The sequence below is a fragment of the Argiope bruennichi genome, chromosome 8, assembly GCF_947563725.1.
Source record: "Argiope bruennichi chromosome 8, qqArgBrue1.1, whole genome shotgun sequence".
Classification (NCBI taxonomy): domain Eukaryota; kingdom Metazoa; phylum Arthropoda; class Arachnida; order Araneae; family Araneidae; genus Argiope; species Argiope bruennichi.
The window spans coordinates 114,049,314-114,068,822 of NC_079158.1; the positions used below are offsets into that span (position 1 = coordinate 114,049,314).

Here is a 19,509-nt window from a genome sequence, read left to right on the forward strand (position 1 = left end):
AAGTAAGAATAACAAGCATTTATCATTTTTCTTTCATTTTATGTTCTAAAAGAACAATTTTGTATTTTTCATTTTATGTTCTTAAAGGACAATTTCGTATTTTTCATTTTACGTTCTAAAGAGCAATTTCGTATTAAAAAATAATAGGCTTAGAATAATATCCAAATTTGTATTTAAAGTAAGAATAACAAGCATGTATCATTTTTCTTTAATTTTATGTTCTAAAAGAACAATTTTGTATTTTTCATTTTAGTTCTAAAAGGACAATTTCGTATTTTTCATTTTACGTTCTAAAGAACAATTTCGTATAAAAAAATAATAGGGTTAGAATAATATCCAAATTTGTATTTGAAGTAAGAATAACAAGCATGTATCATTTTTCTTTCATTTTATGTTCTAAAAGAAAATTTCGTATTTTTCATTTTATGTTCTAAAAAACAATTTCGTATAAAAAATAATAGGCTTAGAATAATATCCAAATTTGTATTTGAAGTAAGAAAAACAAGCATTTATCATTTTTCTTTCATTTTATGTTCTAAAAGAACAATTTCGTATTTTTCATTTTATGTTCTAAAGAACAATTTCGTATAAACAAAGTAATAGGCTTAGAATAATATCTAAATTTGTATTTGAAGTAAGAATAATAAACATGTACCCTTATTCTTTCATTTTATATTCTAAAAGACCAATTTTGTATTTTTTAATTATAATCTACCTTAGGAAATTTCTTATTTCAAATTCCAGTAATAAAGTTGTGATGTTTCTTTTTGTGTTATGTTCTAAAAGAATAAAATTCATGTTTATTTCTTTACTTTTGTAAATGTGAACTATTTATGAAATTCTATGAGTGGCATATACAGTTAAATCGGAAGGAAACCCAAAATCTTTACCCTCCCCTCCTTCAAAAAATCCCCTCCTAAAAAATAGAACGTATAGTACAAAAAAATCGAATATCTCTACAAATAGCTTTAAAGTGGCGTTTTAGAAAATCGCTTTTCGAAAATGTTTAGGATTAGAAACGTTAAGCGGGCTTGTGAACTTTCATATTTCTAAATGTGGAACAACAGGTGTAGATTTTATAAATCCTTTATTTTAAAATATATATATGTACTCACCTTTTTCGCCATAAGGCACAGGGACAGCAGAGGCGAGGGCTAAGCCTGCCAGGAATAGAACCGCGAGAAACTTCATGGCGCTAGAAGGAAAAGAAAAGAATAAGAGTAAATCCAAACATTTTTATATTTAAGACATTTCTAGAAGGTTTTATTTTATCTGCGCATTATTTCACCTGATTGTATATTTATAAAGATGAATTTTATAATTGGTTTTCAGCCATTTAGTAAAATATAAGTTTTCAAATGATGTACGGTTGTGTCTTCCTGATGGTAATGAACTATTTTAACACTTTTTTAAATAAATTACAGTTAATTATATAATTTATTAAGTTTCTATTTGGTACAAAAGGCGCCATCTAGTGTTGAATTATATAAACACTGATTACAAGATTCTATAGTAATTTAATAATAATTTCAAAGGCCGCCATATATTGTTGAATTTTATAAACACTGATTACAAGATTCTATAGCAATTTAATAATGAAGTAGGACAAATATTTAAGACTAAAAAGTAAGAACAATAAAACTTCATGGAGCTGGAAAAAAAAGAAAAGAATAAGACTAAATCCAAACATTTTTGAAATCTAATACATTTCTAGAAGGTATTACTTCATCTGCTTAAGTATTTTACCTGCTTATATGTTTGTAAAAATGGAATTTGGTAATTGATTATCATCCACTTAGTAAAATATTTGAGTTTTAAAATGATATACGGTTGTGCCTTTCTGATGGTATTAAACTTTTTTTAACTAAATTACAGTTAATCACATAATTTATTAAGTTTTTATTTGGTACAGAAGGCGCCATCTAGTGTTGAATTATATAAACACTGTTTACAAGATTCTATAGCAATTTAATAATGAAGTAGGAAAAATATTTAAGGCTAAAAAGTAAGAACAATAAATCCTCATGGAGCTAGAAAGAAATGAAAAGAAAAGACTAAATCCAAACATTTTTTAAATCTATTTTTAAGACAATTCTGGAAGGCATTACTTCATGTGCTTAATTATTTTACCTGCTTATATGTTTGTAAAAATGGAATTTGGTAATTGTTTATTATCCACTTAGTAAAATATTTGAGTTTTAAAATGATGCACGGTCGTGCCTTCCTGATGGTAATAAACTTTTTTTAACTGAATTACGGTTAATCACATAATTTATTAAGTTTTTATTTGGTACAGAAGGTGCCATCTAGTGTTGAATTATATAAACACTGATTACAAGATTCTATAGTAATTTAATAATGAATTATGAAAAATATCAAAGACTAAAAAGTAAGAACAATAAAAGTAAGAATATAATTTTAAAAACGCGATTTGATTAGTGCACGAAAATGTAGAAATGTTTTTCTATGAAAATTCTGAAGATCTGAGCAAAAGTTATAAAAGCGTGCACAATAAAAACTATTCAGCAAAAGTAAGACTCCATCAATGTAAAAGGAATAGAAATTTATAAACATTCATTAAAATTGAATGATATTTTAAGTATGATTATAATTCCTCTTTAACAGGAACATTTATATAATACTTCTACGATTTCTTTTGCTTTTGCATTGATACAGTGCATAAAATATTCTACCGGTAAATTTTAAAATCAAACGATAATTTTGATTTAATAATGTTTTTAAAAAATTCAATGGTCTAATACGATACATTTTTTTTCTTTAATTAAATTTATGATACAATATTAAAAAAACAGCATTTTTTTTTATCATTTTGAAATATATTTTTCGAAATATTATTATCACTACATTTTTTAAGAAGTTAAATAAATAATAAAAGCATTCCATCGCTTGCTAGTATTAAACTAATCCCTATCATTGAATATCAAGTAATATTTAGATTGTCCAAATGAGACAACTTCCCCTGATTAGTATCGGTATGAAAATTCTTTATATATCTAAAATTCATTCTTTCTTTGACAATTCTACTGTTAATATGTTAAAGTCTCTTGTGTTTTTATTACTTTTTTTTCACAATCTGTAATAATCCATTCATAATTTTTTTTAATGTATTTCAGAAGGATATTAATTAGTTCCGCCGAAATTTCCTCTGTGACAAATATTGACTTCACTAATTATGCCATCGGGTCTGTTTATAAATGTTTATTCACATGAGAGAGGCAGTGATAAATTAGACAAGTTTTTTCAAATTGTATCGATTAAATAATCATCATTTTTTACAATGGCAGTAATGGATGAGAAAAATACTTGCTATTTCTTTCTTATAAACGATGTATAAATGAGTATAAATAAGTTTTTTATATTAATAAAATGAATTTTTTACACAGATTAACGTATCTAGAAATGCCTAGTTTTAAATCGTAAAAATATTAGATATTATTACAGTGAAAATTGACAAATTCTATCTAAAAGGCCTCAATAAAAACTCAATTGATTCAAAAATTAGAATTAAGAAATCTACATCCATCTAATATGAATACGGCATGAAAAAAATGACAATTTTTTTAACTAATTTCTTTTTATATTTCACAATTTTAATACATAATGCATAATCTGTAAACAAATGGTTATTTATTTTCATTATTTAATACTTATGACAGTTTAAAATATTCTAATGATCTTAGATATAATAATTTCAATTAATACGAAGATCATAACAAAATACGTATATAACATTTTGAATGCAGCAATTCTACAATAAAACATATAACCTAATGTGTCCAAAGTTTTATTGATTTTATTGTTTTGTTTGTTTGAATCCATCCCAGATATGTAAAATCTTCAATTCAAGACATTAAAAAAAAATTATTCATTCGTGAAAACAAAGTAGGAGGGTATTTAAAGAACAAATGTTATTAAAAATAAAAAACCTTTATTTCGAATAAATCATAGTAACTTCGAATTATATTTCATATAATTATTGCTATGAAAATAGATTGTTCGAGGAATAAGATTAAAATATTGAATTAAAAGTGATTAAATTAGACATTTTTTGTATCAACAATTACTCAAATATGCTTACACATCGAATATAAAATTATCCAATTAATAACAAAAAGAAATAATTTACTATTATAAAATAATCAAGTTTAAAATTATTGTATTAATTTACTCATTTCAAAGACTGCTTCATCTGTAATTAAAATAAAAATACAATGCAAAGCTTTACGATTTGAATGAACTTCTCTTAAAATATCTGTTTTGATTTTTATTTCATTATATCGTTTGATAAATTCGATCTATAAAAACTAATCCAAAAATTATTTTAAATTAGCAAAAAGGCTAATCCATAAAGGGATTCAATATTTTATTAGCATATATTTTTTAAATTTATTTCATTTTCTCAGAAATCGTTGAACTGGGGACAATAACAATTTTCGGAAGAAATTCGTATTTACAAATTAATCATTCTGATTCGAAGGGTTTTTTTTAATTAAAATTTTAAATATTTAGCAAGTGAAACTAAACCGAATCTTTTTTTCGATACATTATTTTTATTTGAAGCACTTCATTTAATTCATCTTAAATTATTCTGAAATTTGGTATGTGTAGTATCATGTTTAAGAACTTGAATTCAAATATTTAAAAATATTTTAATATACACTGAATCATATTCTTCGTAACTGTATCCGAAGATCTTATATCTTGATTGAATAAATTTGAATATTTTAAATTGTTTGAATTTAAATCCTAATAATGTGCATAATTATGTAATTGTGAAAGTATTTTAAATACATATTTGTTGCATAACATCTAATAAAACAAAAGAAAAAATTTTCAAAAATATATTATTAATTTTTCGAAAAATAATTAAATGCATTTTTTTTTACAAAAATATGAAACTAAAATCCGAGCTTTATATATAATATCAAAAAACGATAATTTAAAGACATATTTGTTGAGAGATCAGAACAGGTATCAGGTATTTAAAATTTAATTACTTATTTACAAATATGTTATTAATTATTAAAAATTATTTATAACAGCTTCAAAATGTAATTTTTTTAAATATCTATTTGAATTTAATATTTACCCAATGTATATTCTAATAAGAGGAAGAATTTAAAATATACTGGAATTAAAATGAATACTTAAATCGTCTGAATTAGTTCTAAAACTTTTTTAAACCCTCATTTGAAAACATAATTTATAACAGCATACCAATATCTCAATTATTTTTTTTAATTTATTCAATTTCTGTTTGTATGCGTATAAAATATCACAGTTGGTTTGTAATTAAATGCTTAAATCATTTGAATATCTAAAAAAAAAAACCTAAAACTATTTTTAAATAAAAAACAGTTTTAATAAATGTCCTTTATAATAATTCTAAACATTGTCTTAATATCTGTTTGCTAAAATATTCAATAGAACTAATGGCAGAGTATTATTAATAATACATTGCAGAGTATGGAATAGTCAGCATAATTAATGGTTTACCATAACCAGAACCATAAGTAAAAACTATGTACTTACTTTGATGCCAGTAATTCCTCAAATGTAATGAAGCATTTGTACGAAAGGGTTTTTATATCTAAGAAACTGTACTAGCTTTGATTCAAAGGTTATCTTTATCAGTAGCTATGGGAAAAAGGAAATGGGTCAGTCTTTCTATTCCTTCGAACGCTTTGCATGTGTATCAGACACCTGTTCATTCCCATATTTATGTAACTCCGATACAGATTGCTGTTCTGATTTTAGAGTGATAATTCTTTTTTTAGATGAAACTGGGAATATAATTCATAATTTGTATTTCTTTTTAGGAAATTGTGTAATAGAAAATGTCTTCATTATGTCACTGTTATCACATAACAAAGATGACAAATGCCTTTCAATTAAGTTGATTAAATAGTTTCAAGCAAGATTTTTTTTTATTCAATATAAAATATAAAACTCAGAAACTAAGTTGGTTTTTCCAAAAATCAATGAAAATTTAGCTGCTTCATATAAATGTTAAGTTTAAAGAAGAAGAAGAAATTTCTGATTTAATTAATAAATCTATAAAAATTAAATTTAATAATTAATTTAATTATTAAATTTATATAATCAATTATAATTATTATTAAATTTATACAATCTATCCATTTAATAATTAATTAAATTATTAATGATACATTGTTAATATCATTAAATTTAATGAATAATTTAATAATTTTCAACTTTGATGTATATATCTATTTCATCTTATTTTATTTGAGTAATCTCTTGGATTCGAAATACTTTTTCTATGCAGCGTGTGCATATAAATAATATTACATAAAATAATTAAAATGAACTAATAATAATAAAAATAAAAGATGTTTTACAATAATAGTTCACAAACACACAAAAAAAATTAAACTCTTTAACCGTACCGATATTTTTTTTCCCGAAAATTGATTATTTCTGTAATTTTGCAAATAGCACATGCATTAAAATAATGTAAGTCAAAAAGGAATAAAATCAGCTAATCATAATAAATAACTTTAATTTATTTTTACATCATTTTTTGCCAATACAAAAACAATATTTACAAAAAAAAACCTTTATTCACGATAATATGCATAAGTTACAATACAAGAAGCACAGAACATAATGGACGATAATATTACATAAATTATACAAAAATACTCTCTTGATTAATCCTTTCTCTATCTTAATCATTTGATTTCACTTTATTCTGTTTTATATATATTTCTCGAGTATGAAATATGTAAAATGCAAGTAGGGTAGTTTTTACATATTCAGTATTAAAATTTTGATGCATTACTACATTTTATGCTTTCTCTGAAAATAAAATTTTTTGAATTCTTTCTATCTAACAAACAAGATTTCCTGTGATCAAGTAACAAGAAAACGATCAAAGATCTAGACGAATGAATTTTGGTATGTGGTCTTTACTCCAAAACGGAGAATTTCAGTAAAATTTGGAAAGATATCTGATGCCGAGCAGTCTGTCAGTCCATCGGTGCTTACGCGAACTCATTAATTCAAAGCCATACAGAAAATAAACTTTATAGAATTTTATCACAAAATATAATAAACCTGTGTAAAATTTCTACCTATCTGTTAAGCTGTTGATTGTTTATCGGTTCATATGTAAGAGCGACAAAATGTAACAAACTATAAAAATAAAATATTATTGTATGATTTTTTACACCAAAATTGTAGATTTGTGCCAACTTTTGTCCTATTATTTTGCAATTATTTACATCAAAACTGTACATTTATACCAACATTTGGTCAATTATTTTGTGATTTTTTACTCCAAAATTGTAGATTTGCACCCATTTTCGGCCTCAATCCGTCGAAATATAAATTATCTTACAGTTAATATATGATGTATTGGGAACGCGAACAAGCTAGCCATAGAAAATTTTGTATGCGAACATACCACATTAAAATCTGTATTATAGTTAGGTCAATCGCCTTTGGCGACTGACTGGTTTAATGGAAATATTGGTTCGTTTAATTTTATTTAAATCTCCTGTCTATTTTTGATGTGCATAATTTGCTCTATAAAGCATAAAGCCGTATTATTCTAATTACCTTACACCTATACTAACTATTATAAGTACGAATTATCTTAATGGAATCTATTCCCATTACTTCAAAGCGTTATTAAAAACGTAATTGTCCTCGTAATTTATTCACTATTTACACGTGTCTCTTGCGATATTGTAACTTCACACTTCCTGCACGTAAATTGCGGATTTAATAAACAAAAGCTTTCATTCTTAGCTTTCTCTAATGTAAGGAAAGCATACGATTAAATTGAACTATTGAAAATTATAGGAAAAAAATTTATTTACCAATTTGCTATATTTATATTAATAAAAAAGGTAATTTTTTAGATTTTAAAATGGTGTAAAAAATTTTTTTAGTACGATAATATCTTTGAGAGTCATAAATGAAAATTTTGATGGCTCGCATTAAGCGAGAATTTTAAATAAATAAAATTAAGCGAGCTTTTAGAATTTGGAGACAAGAAATGCATATTCCCACTCCATAAGGTATGTAATTTGGTCATTCTAATTCGAAAGATTTGTCCTGTACATCGTCAACACACACATATAACATTCTCTTTTATTATTATTAGAGATACAATAGATGTAAAGAAGTTCGAAATGCATTTTTTATTATGTATACGAGGAAGCCAAACGCAAAATGCTCTATATAGCCCATATAATGAAAATAATTATGTTAAAGACTGTTATACTTCCTTGTTAAGAAAATACTTCTACAGATTAATACTATAATGATAAAAAATATAATTAAATCATTTAAAATATAATTCGGTGCAAAAAAAATAGTTATTTCATTGTTACCAAGCCTTCCAGTGTTTAACTAAAAGCACATTATTAGGAATAGAAATATATAATTTCAAATACCCTTCATATTCGTAAGAATTCGAGTTATTTTTATCCCATTTCATTTAGTTTATTATTTTATACAGGATTCATAAACTACTGAAATAGGAACTAATCACAAATTAATCCAATATATGCCAAAAAAAGTTTTTAAATGTATATATATATATATATATATATATATATATATATATATATATATATATATATATATATATATATATGTAATATAAGGTAATAAGTCATAAGCACAGGTATTATATTAAAAGAAAGTTTCTAGCCGCCTTCGGTCATTAACTATTCCCTCGTCATATTAATAGCATTGATTAGTCCGTGCCAGACAATTATGAACCGCATTTTATCATACAAAATGAAAATTAAAAAAAAAATTGTAACAACATTTGCACGAGAAATGGATTGGTTAGCTGAAATCGCAAAGTGGTCAGTAAAATTACAGATAAGGATTCAGTTGTCAAGACAAAGTCTGAGTGGAGGCTTCATTTCGAAATATTTCTAGACACTGAGAAACAGGAAAGACATGCAACCACTGAGGAAGTATTTAGATTTCCTAAACTTTCAAATGGTAATAAAAATTGGCGAAAATAAAATAGTAGTTGAAGCTGGAGAAGGTTTTTTTTTTTCAAGTAGACAGACGAAGGGGTTTTTTTCCCTGCAAAAAATTGTACAGATAAGTGTTTTTGATATTTGTCTCAAAAATGGCCGTCAAAGGTGATTATCAGTTTGGTGATATCAATATTGATGATCTTTGGTGACGTCATAACTTTTCAAGCGAAATGAAAATTAGCAAAAATGATCAGTAGTTGAGGTTAGAGATTGATTACTTGATTTTGCCAATTATTTTAAATATATCGATAACCGTTCTTTTTATAAGATGGTAAAAATTCATATCACAAAAAAATCGCTTAATAGGATTTAGACATGCAAAAAGGCTCAGCATAGGAGTGAAGCTTTCTGTAAGCCTCTCGAAAAAAAACTTTAAGTTTTTATTCTTCTTTTTAAAAATCAAATTGTAAAAAGACAGAAGAAATAAATATTACAGCCCTAGCTCCATTTACATTTGGTATCCACTGCAAAGAAGTTAACAAAATCAAATAAAATAAACTACAATTTGTTATACTGAAAAAAAGACTCATTCTGCCCTTTAGATGTGGCATAATTTAAAGACCAGGATAAAAAAAAAATCAGCATATGCAATCGTTCAAGTAAGTGCAAGTATATTTTAAAATTATTTGACGAAAAAAATAGAGAGAGAATAGTCTAGTTCTGACGTATTGAATATGTGACGTCAGAACTGCGTCACATCAGACGAGTCTGTTTTGATAAGTTACGAGACGAATGTGAATCAAACTTTGCCAGTTCTGACTGAAATTCACTCTTTCGTAATGCACAACTGAAGACATGAGAAATAGGGGCGGGGGGGGGGGGGGATACGGCAAGCTCACCAATATATTTAATGCAATCGTATCATTTTTCAGCCAATCTCATTCTACTCTCCCTCTTAGTAAATGCACTCGTCTGTCTAAAACGAAGGTCAGCCAACAACTCATAAGAGCCATGCATAGCAACACACATAAAAAAAAATTGGATATTATAAACTTTCTTTTTCAAAGAAGTACCTATATGTATAGTTACACATACATATACATTTTATTATTATATTAAATTATTTATAATGTATATCAGTTGTGCATCACTTTTTTTCTTTTTCCATGTTGGAATATAGCATATATCACTATATTGTGTATGTGTGTATATATATATAATAAAAAATCGCTGAGTACTGTATATACAATATCCTCTTATATATATAAACTTCAATTGCTGAAATTATGAATATTAATACAGCACGTGACTTTAAACTTTACTGTCATATTAAATAAAAGTAAACAATTGGATTCTATAAAAGTCCATATAGGATAAAACATAGAAATGATTTTAGTTGAAAATTCTCGTCAGCTAATCATATATTTATTTATTATTAATTAAAAACTCTTCTTCCAATTATTCTATCGTCAGTGTTGCCATTTTTATTGAATGAAATATTAGACACATTATGAATCATTTTACTTATTTGCTTCAGAGCTGCCACTTGCAATGTATGATTAAATGTTATACTATTTTCTTTAAAAATTATTAATAAATTGTAGAAAAAATATCTTTTTACTGTTTTTAAAAATATTAAAATGTTGGTAGTCGTATTTAAATTAAAAATTAAATTATAATGTTTAAGTGCTTTTCTGCATTAGAATATTTTATATAAAAGTATTTTATGAATTAAAAAGTATTATCGACATTTTTTTAAGACTTAGAAATTTTTAACATTTGATGCAACACAGGATATATCAGTTACTTTTGAGCGTAATTAGAAATTTACAGTACTATTTGTATTACTTTGAAAAATTATATTTATTTCTAGTATATATTTTTGATCATATGAAATGCTAACAATGTGAAAAAAATGGTAAGAGATATATATTTATTTATTTTTTTATTTTGAAATTGTTAAATGTTTTGGAGTTTATTTCAAGAATAACTCTTTAAAAAAAAAGAAAAACTATTTTCTTCGTTTTCCTTCATAGAATCTATAAGAAAATGAGAATTTGAATATAATGTCCATTTTTATGTAAATTTACTGGTAATATTTTGCGGGAATTTAAATTTTTTTATAAGTCATAGTTGAATATCCAATTCAAATCACGATTTTGAAAAGCAAATTGAAGTAAGAAGAAATAAGACTAGTTTAAAAGTTCAGTTTAACTAACTAAGTCATATCTAAATAGTTCAATAAAAAATAAATGCTGAAACTGCGATAATATTCAATAAAAACACGCACATTGTGTAGATATGAAATTTTAGATAAGTATAAAATGAAGTTAAAATGTTTTTCTAGAGTTTGATAAGAGAAAACATTTTAAAATAATGTTTCAAATGTGATAAAGTTTGAGTTCATAAAAATAGTAAAATATTTCAGGGATGAAACACTCATGATGTAATTTAAGGAATCAATTTTTTTTAAGTAATCACCAAAACGAATGAATGTAAAAGTCAAACATTTCTAATTAATAATTATAAATGTCAAGCCTTTCTTAGAAAATAGACCAATGGGTATTTTCTAAATCATTAGAGACAAGCATCCCTTCCAATTGGAAAAATGCTTGAAATGATATAGAAAATTATATTGATATTGATACAATCAATACAATATACTATTGGAAAAACCACGAAACAATTTTTAGGCTGTCCGCTAATCCTATCATTCAGATTCAATAAAGTGTCTTTTACACTATCATTTAAAACACAAAATCGCTTCATACGCTGAGACTAAAACTGACCGAGTTATGAAACTTTAAATATTACTTAAGTGGGTGATTTTAGGCAATATCAGTACTATCCCAAAAGTAGATCTTGCAATCAAAGACAAGGCTTCTTCGTTGATTGGTTTAAAATAATTTAATTCAAAACTACAGAACCCGGGAAGTTTTTTAGACTTTTTTTTAAATATTAATTTTTTAAAAATACTTCATTAAATACTAATAGAACAGGAAGAACGTATTCTATATTTTTTTAGTAATCTCTTTATTGACTCAAACGACATAAAATTCATTCTTTTCCTTGTCTATAGCGTCTTCCCAGTGGATAGCAACTGCCTTTTCTAAAGGTTTAGAAATTATCTTTTAAACAACACTAGAATATATAATATATATAATTTTTTTTTTCAAATCTATCATCGACACGATGTATTTTTCTTACTCGATTTTTATCACTGTGCTTAAAATCAATAAAATACCCCATTTGCAATGAACTATTTAACATGCATGTTGCGTAATGCATCTTAACATGCGTAATCCATACAAAACTGCTTTTTTTTATTCATCTGTATGTCCTTCTTTGTTTTGCTGCAAGTTGAATTCAGGTTTGATTTGGTTTAGTTGTAGTAACGTCGCATTTTAAAGCAACACTAGGGCTATTTTGGGACGGACTTCGTAATTTTGAACCAGGGTTATATGACGAATACGATACTTGAGCTGACACCCCCTCTCTAAGCTTCCATACCGCACCCTCAGAAGTACATTTGCAAGGTGAATACATTGTTATCACAAAATAATTGTCCCGTTTAAGCTCTTTATATTTAGAAAAATATCACTTCTATGAAAATTAACAATATTTCCTAAATCCAGTCGTAACTATAACTGTATTTTTGAATTACCGGGTTCACGTACTCCGTACCGATTAGGTATCCATTTGTTTACGGAATAATTCCAAACTTTAGCTAAGATCTATAATTATAATGCTAAATCTGCATGCTTGCCTTCATCCATCTAATTATATGCGGTTTTCTATTATCATGCTCACATGGACCTAGATGGAATTGCTCTATAATATCTTCTCAATAAGTAAGTATATCACTAGAGCACCTTTCCAAAATGTAGAAGGCATACATGCCTTCATCAGTATTCTTACCAAATTGTCACACCACCACTTCTGTAAAAGTCATATTCCAAGATATTGATGGAAGTGTGGCGGATTTGCGATGTGCGAGGATAGAATCTGGGACCTTGTGGTTCACAGCCAAGTAACATGCCCATAATACAAAAGCAATTGCTCGTGTAGCGTAGCTGTTAACTTATAAGCTTTTCACCACAGACTCTCCCTCCAGTGAGTCGGACGATATGGGTGTTGAGTGGGGATGTATTTAGCTGTTGAGTCTAATGGGCCTGTACCCATTTGAGTAGCGCCAAGCGTTATGACGAGCGTGTGTGGGTGAGTGGTTGCTGATACTGCGTCAAGTGAGTCTGACGACTTTGGTTTGCTGCGCCAAGTGAATCTGACGACTTTGGGTTGTTGTGGGTAGATGGCTTCACAACAGCTGTACGAAGGTTGAAGGTTCATCGTCCGAGGTCACCAATGTAATGGTATGAATGAGAACAGAAACTGGGACATTGTGGTTCGCAGCCCAGTAACATGACCACAATACAAAAGCAATTGTTCGGGTAGCGTAGCTGTTAACTGGCTTATAAGCTTTCACCAAAGAAGTATAGACAGTTTTAGTTTCACGGCTAATAAACTGAACGCTTAACACCACACCTCCGCTTCTAGAGCTCATGTAACCCCTTTTCGATTTGTTATAGATGTTGATGGACTTTATTAAAAAAGCAAAAAAGAGAGAGAGAGAAAAAGAAAAAGAAAAAATTACACTGCAATCAATTGGAAGGAAACTTGCAAACGACACATATAACAAATATACATGTAAAATATATACATATAACAATATATATATATATATATACACATACATATAACAAAAAAAATGGTAAAATCTAGAATGAAAAATATGTGGAGTACAGTAAAACTGGACGAATGGACATGATAATGTACAGTACAAAAAAAAAGAATAAAGGAATGCTAAAAATGAGGTATCGAGGGGGCTTAAAGCTATATTATTAGCACCTTGAGTGGGACGATAAACAAAATCTGTGTGAACCGTACATCCCCATAGCAGATAAATCCTGTTAACGTGTTCACAGTATCACCAATATATCCTCTTTCTTGCAAGAAATATTCGATGGAATGCATTAAGCTGGTTTACGGCAATGAAGTATCCTAGGAAGCAGTGGAGGAGGTGGTATCTGCTCCCTCAACTGCAATGATCATTTACCCTCCCAGCGGCGAGAAATGAACAGTTTCGTCGGCAAAACTCTTACCCTTCTCGAAAGGGTGGTATGGGCAATTTATTTAAAGAGGCTGATGATTTAAATCTCATCTTAAAATTAAATATGAAAGAGCCTAGCGATTTATGTCTCGTCTTAAATTTGAATATAAAAGAGCATGAGGATTTACTTATCATCTTAAAATAGAATATGAAAGAGCCCGATGATTTAAATCTCATCTTAAAATTAAATATGAAAGAGCCTAGCGATTTATGCCTCATCTTAAAATTGAATATGAAAGAGCATGAGGATTTACTTATCATCTTAAAATAGAATATGAAAGAGCCTGATGATTTAAATCTCATCTTAAAATTAAATATGAAAGAGCCTAGCGATTTATGTCTCGTCTTAAATTTGAATATAAAAGAGCATGAGGATTTACTTATCATCTTAAAATAGAATATGAAAGAGCCCGATGATTTAAATCTCATCTTAAAATTAAATATGAAAGAGCCTAGCGATTTATGTCTCGTCTTAAATTTGAATATAAAAGAGCATGAGGATTTACTTATCATCTTAAAATAGATTATGAAATAGCCCGATGATTTAAATCTCATTTGAAATTGAATATGAAAGAGCCTGATGATCTAAATCTGATCTTAAAATTAAATGTAAACGAGCCTGGAATGAAATCTCATTTCGAAATTGAATATGAACAAACCTGATTATTTAAATCTTATCTTAAAATTTAAAAAATTACACTTATATTCTTATCTTAAAATTTAAAAAATTACACTTATATTCTTATCTTAAAATTTAAAAAATTACACTTATATTCTTATCTTAAAATTTAAAATGAATGAAACTAGTGATTTAAATCTCATCTTGAAATTGAATATGAACGAGCATGATGATTTAAATCTCATTTTAAAACTGAACATGAAAGAGCCTAATGATTTGAATTGCATCTTAGAATTTTACTACATAGCAAAGAGCCGTATTAAAGAATTTTTGTCCGTATTTCACAGATCGAAATAATAGTCAGCAGAAATCGACTGAATGACTGACATCTAATTCACATGATGTTCATTCAACCTCAATTTCAAATTTCAGTAGTTTCAGTCACCTTTAGCAATGAAAGCATCAGATATCACATTTAGCCGTCTGTTTTTGGTCGGTCGTCTAAAAAAACTATCATTTTTTTCCATGAAAATTTATAAGGAGTGTTGTATGCATAGGGTTGCCTTCATATTTAGTTTTTACATTTTTAAATAACAACGAACAATTTCGAAACAAATAGCCGGAAAACAATTTAATACTTATTAAAAATATAAGGACACTTTTTTTTAGCTTTCTTAATTTATAAATTTTTAAGTAAAGCATTCTGAATCAAAAAACATGCATAAATTTTGGCACGAAGTGAAAGAGCAAGATTTAAATTTTATCCGTTTCCATCGTAAAGTTTTAAAGATATTTAGTACTACCCTAACACTTTCTGGACAACATGAGTTTTGCTTCCTTTTAAGGCAAAGAGAGTGGGGGACGCCAACATTAAAGGTCCCTCAAATGGAATGGAATACAAAACATGTTTTTCTGTGTTTCTTTGATTAAGAATTTTTCTCTTTAAAGTAAATATAAAGAAAAAAGTACAGGATACGATAGGATAAACGAGAATTGATTATAATTATACTGGGTGGCCATAAAATAACTTTCTTTGTTTGACGGCATCTGCAGATAAAACCAATGAGCGAAATGAAACCACTTTTCATATACAGACTGTGGAAGGATGGTAAGATGAATTACACACAAAAAAAATTAATACCAAAAGTCGCCGATAGGGGAAATATTGGATCTGTGAGAGTACAATTCATGAAACTCACTGAAAATTATCTTTTATTCATCAATATTAAGGTCCCCTGGACGCCGTGGAACATTTACAATATTCTGACCTATCCTGTGTACAACATATTGCATACGGTGTATGACGTTCTCCATTGTTACAAGTAAACAGTCAATTTCGACGTTCAAAACAGCCCGTCTTATGCTCTGTTTCAAGACATGCAGGTTTTCTTAAGAGCAGCCACGGCGTTACACTATCTAGTGTAGAACAGTTTTACCAGTAAAGCACGCTGAGGTAAGGTAGGGTTCATATTAAGTACATATCAACAATCAGTCACTGACAACAGTCAAGAACACATCAATAGTCATGAACAAACTGCTAACATGTCGTTTGCTTTTCCCTTTCTACAAGGAATGCATGACATTACTGTCACTAGGAATTTTACATAATCCATCTTGGTATGCAAACTTACTCTTTCCTACGTGACAGCAGCGGCAATATTTCTTCTATCGCCAACTTTTAGTACTGATTTATTTTTCTCCGGAATTCATCTTTCCATGACTTCCACAGTCAACATATGAAATGTGGTTTCATTTCGTTCATTCGTTTTAGCTGTAGAAATCGCCGCACAGAAAAAGTTATTTTATGGCCACCGTGTACCGTGTTTTGTGAAATTAATTGTTGTTATTTAATGCTCTTTCTGGTGAAAAGAGATTCAGCAAAATAAAAATTAAATGTTTGAAAATATCGTTTAATGAAAACTTGAACATATGAATCAACAGCTTGTGCTGTTTTTATTTCAATAATAAAAAATGTTTTTAAAAAATCGTCTGTCTTTTGTTTTTTAGCTTAATTAAAAAATTTTAGTTCAAGCTTATTTTATTTAGTACTAGCCGCTTTTGGAGACCAGCCGGTTCGCCAATCTTAATGTTCGTTAAAATTTTAATAATTAACTATTTTATGTAATTCCTACTTTAATAGCTTCTTCATTAAAATATTTTAAAACTTCAAATTTCAATTCACTCAGAATATTATAAAGGCCTTCAGTCATAAAGTAATCTGTATCTCTCCAATTTTCTGTTAGCTCCAGCAGAATTTATGCTTTAAATTCAAGTGGAAATGATTAATCTGCAATTAATATAATAATATTTTTTACTGAAACAAAGCATTTTTTTTTTGTAATATGATTACTGAAAACTGAGTCACTGAGCATTTAAACCTTATGGGCACTAAAAATTATCTTTCTTAATTTATTTAATATCTCAAGAATTTGTCAACAAAATTTTTTCAGATTCATCTTGCGCAGGTATATTAATTAACAATGTTTAATTTTAAATGCATCAAACACTAAGAAAATAAACAGAATCGTTTAAAATAATCGGTCGGAAACAGGTTAAAAAAATTACTTAAAAAACGATGAACTTAAACTAACATAAATGCAATTTAATTACAAAAGCATGCAACTAACCTAAAAATAATTTAAATCAAGAATCATCCGTTGATAATATTGTCAACAATCAGAACACAATGCGCATGCGTGAATTTTCAACGCCAGTTACGGTAACGCAAATGCGTGAATTTTTCTACGCCAGTTGGGGTAATGCTATGTAGATTAGAAATTTTTAATTTCCTTTAATCTTTTTTATTTTAATTCAAAAGTACTTCAGAATGAATCTGAAAGATCGATTCATTAACAAAGTTTAATTTTAAATTCATAAAATATTAAGAAAATAAACAGAATTGTTTGAAATAATCGACCGAAAAATGTTAGCCCTAGTCTTATTGCTGTTAGAAAAAAAAACTGAAGCTTTACTCATTTGGCGGTGGGGAAAATGAAAGGATTTTTTTGGCGGGAAAGTTAGTTTTTAATTAATAATTAAAATTACAAAATTATCCCAGGTGCCCATTCCCGACCTCCAAGGTATACACGTACCAAATTTGGTAGCTGTAGGTCAAATGGTATTTTCTGCAGAGCGCCGCTTTATATATAAGTATAGATATAGACTAACTGTTGAATTTGTTCAGAATCTTTTATTATTATAAACATTATGTCTTAAGAAATACTATTTAAAAATATTTTTTTTTTATTTTTTATTTAGGATCTAGGTATGAACTCCTGAACTCTTCCACCAACAAGTATAACACAAGATTCATAAACAGAAGTCAATATTCACTTAATAGTGAAAATTTCGATTAGAAAAAATATAGGCGCAAATGCAAATTAATGTGTACGTACACACTAGAAGATTTTTTTTTAAATTTTAACTTTAAAAATCCAGTTTTTTTACAGTAGGTCATTAATATATGTTTAAACTCATTTCAGTGAGAAAAAACCATATTACACTCATTATTAATTAATTAAATAATATTTAATGAGCTAATTAGCCTATTTTTTGAAACATGATATCTTAAATTCTAATTTGTACAGACACACGATTCTAGTTGGAAATGATGCCTAATATTAGTCTTCATGTTGTCTGCCTCAAACAACTTATAAAAATGTATAGTTTTTTTTAAAACAATTTTTTCATCAACGATAAATAGAAAAAGCGAGATTTTTTCTGAAATTTTAACTTTTAAAGAGCTATTAAAAATTTATTTCTATAAATATAACTTTGATTGAGGCACAAAACATCCGTTATTTCATACAGATTATTTTGATATATAAATAACTGTATTTGGTTCATTTCTTATTGAGTTATGATTGTTTGAAGGAAGCAACATAGTGGAAAAATATCATTCTTCATAAAATGAGTTTTAAAAACACCGTAACTAGAGTTTTTAATGAAAGCACCTCAAGAAAAATAATTATAACTCGAGAAATATTTCGAATATTGACAACATCTTGGTATCGTTTGAAAGCTAAAGGATCAGAGAACATTATTAAGTAATAAAAAAATATTCAATATTTTGAACGATTTTCGAAATTTTAAGTGTGTACATACACCTTAAAAGGAAAAACAAGAATATAAAAATAAGAAATAAGAATAAGAATATAAACATTAAAAATAAATTAAAAAACATTAATGTACACAAATTAAAACAGAAAAAAATGCCGACATGCAAATAGAAAATTTCAATAATTTAGATTATACAATGGAGAATTTTTGGATAATTGATCAAAATAAGATATTCAAAATACAAAAATATGAAACATAAAATTATGTATGCAAGCAAACTAACAGAAATACAGTCTAAATAATACTGGAGAGAATACTGTTAATATACGTGCGAAATGATGTAAAGGTTGATTTGTTCTGGATAAAGACTTTGCTATATTGTTCTTTAGTAGTCCATTCATAAGAGCACGTCTTTCTAGAGTGAATTTGGTACATTAAAATATGAAGTGCTGAGCATCCTGGTTTTCACTTCTATAGCAAAAACACATGCCATTAGGAGACAAATTGAAGCGAGTATAAAATATTTATATAAAAAATGCAAATAAAACCATTTTTAAATCTTATTCAGTTATATTTCGTATTGATTTCCATTTTCTTCTGTGTGTTTCTTCGGGCGATAACTTCTTACAACCCTGTCCTTTATTGGTCAGACAGGAAAATCGGGTATATGGAGG

The 19,509-nt window shown here is 27.3% G+C and overlaps 1 protein-coding gene across 5 annotated transcripts in view; it reads right to left on the minus strand.

The window, feature by feature from the left end:
* Positions 1-19,509, minus strand: part of LOC129981124 (centromere-associated protein E-like) — a 119,539-nt gene that overhangs the window by 58,624 nt on the left and 41,406 nt on the right. The window contains exons 1-2 of one of the 5 annotated variants that reach the window (XM_056091814.1): positions 5,554-5,676; positions 1,116-1,195 (exon numbers count right to left, since the gene is read on the minus strand). The exons of 3 other annotated variants lie outside the window; for them this stretch is intronic. In XM_056091814.1, coding sequence (XP_055947789.1) covers positions 1,116-1,191 — 76 coding nt within the window. In that variant the 5' untranslated portion in view covers positions 1,192-1,195; positions 5,554-5,676. Of the gene's footprint in view, positions 1-1,115; positions 1,196-5,553; positions 5,677-19,509 lie in introns of those variants that run through there. One more of the 5 variants, XM_056091811.1, reaches the window with a different exon arrangement.